A 778-nucleotide genomic window follows, 5' to 3' on the forward strand; every position below is an offset into this window, starting at 1 on the left:
TAACCCTAACCCATCTTTAGTTTATTATCAGATCAGCTCCTGCACACGTCTGCTCAAGTCAAACAATGTTTTCTGTATTTAAATGTGCGCTTAGTTTTCACCTGGTTGACTTTAAAGGGCATCTCTTTGGTGTTTGCTTCATCAAAGCGATTCATCCAGTTTCCTTTGAAGTAGATAGCGTTGACCAGAGCCAGTCGTGTCATTGTGCTGACTGTTCCCGGCTTCAGAAGATCTTTAATCTTATCTGGAATGAAACAGACAATGCAACCAACCACTGAACACTGACTCACAGAAGGCAGTATGGAATGATTTATTGCTGCGCAAGCTGTAGGAGTGAATTGTATGGTTTCAATTAAGATGTAGATTCTCACTTTCTGTCTGCTGCTCGACCCAGCTGTTGATCTCCCCTCTGCACGCCTCTGGAGAACCGATGAAGTCGACCGCCTTCAGGTCGGCCTGGTAGTGCTTCTGTGTGGCTGCAAGGAATTGCTGCAGAGAAGAGACGACGTCTAGTCAGTTCAGTCTTATGAAGTTATTGATTCAGTCAAAATATCTGCGTCTTCTGCGATACGTGAAAACTCACTGTGAGGAAGTTGGCCGTATTCTCTCCATAAAGACGGTTGGCTGTTTTCAGGATGTAGGATGCAGATGGTGAGTTGATGTCAGCGATTAGGGTCTGGAAGTCTGCGTGGACTCCTTCACCTGAGCTGAATGACAGGGCCTGTGTGGAAGTTTGTGACACACAACATTAAAAAACTAGAATTACCACCTCACGGTT

At 45.1% G+C, this 778-nt stretch overlaps 1 protein-coding gene across 1 annotated transcript; it reads right to left on the minus strand.

Annotated features, from left to right (window-relative positions):
• Positions 1-64: 64 nt before the first annotated feature.
• Positions 65-721, minus strand: LOC111240167 (leukocyte elastase inhibitor-like; the record flags this gene model as incomplete). Its single annotated transcript, XM_022770148.1, has 3 exons — positions 65-244; positions 372-489; positions 584-721. Coding segments are annotated over 3 exons (436 nt in total), but the record flags the coding sequence as incomplete, so codon positions are not given.
• Positions 722-778: the final 57 nt, after the last annotated feature.

This window comes from Seriola dumerili, unplaced genomic scaffold (assembly GCF_002260705.1).
Source record: "Seriola dumerili isolate Sdu_G_001 unplaced genomic scaffold, Sdu_1.0 BDQW01017317.1, whole genome shotgun sequence".
Classification (NCBI taxonomy): Eukaryota; Metazoa; Chordata; class Actinopteri; order Carangiformes; family Carangidae; genus Seriola; species Seriola dumerili.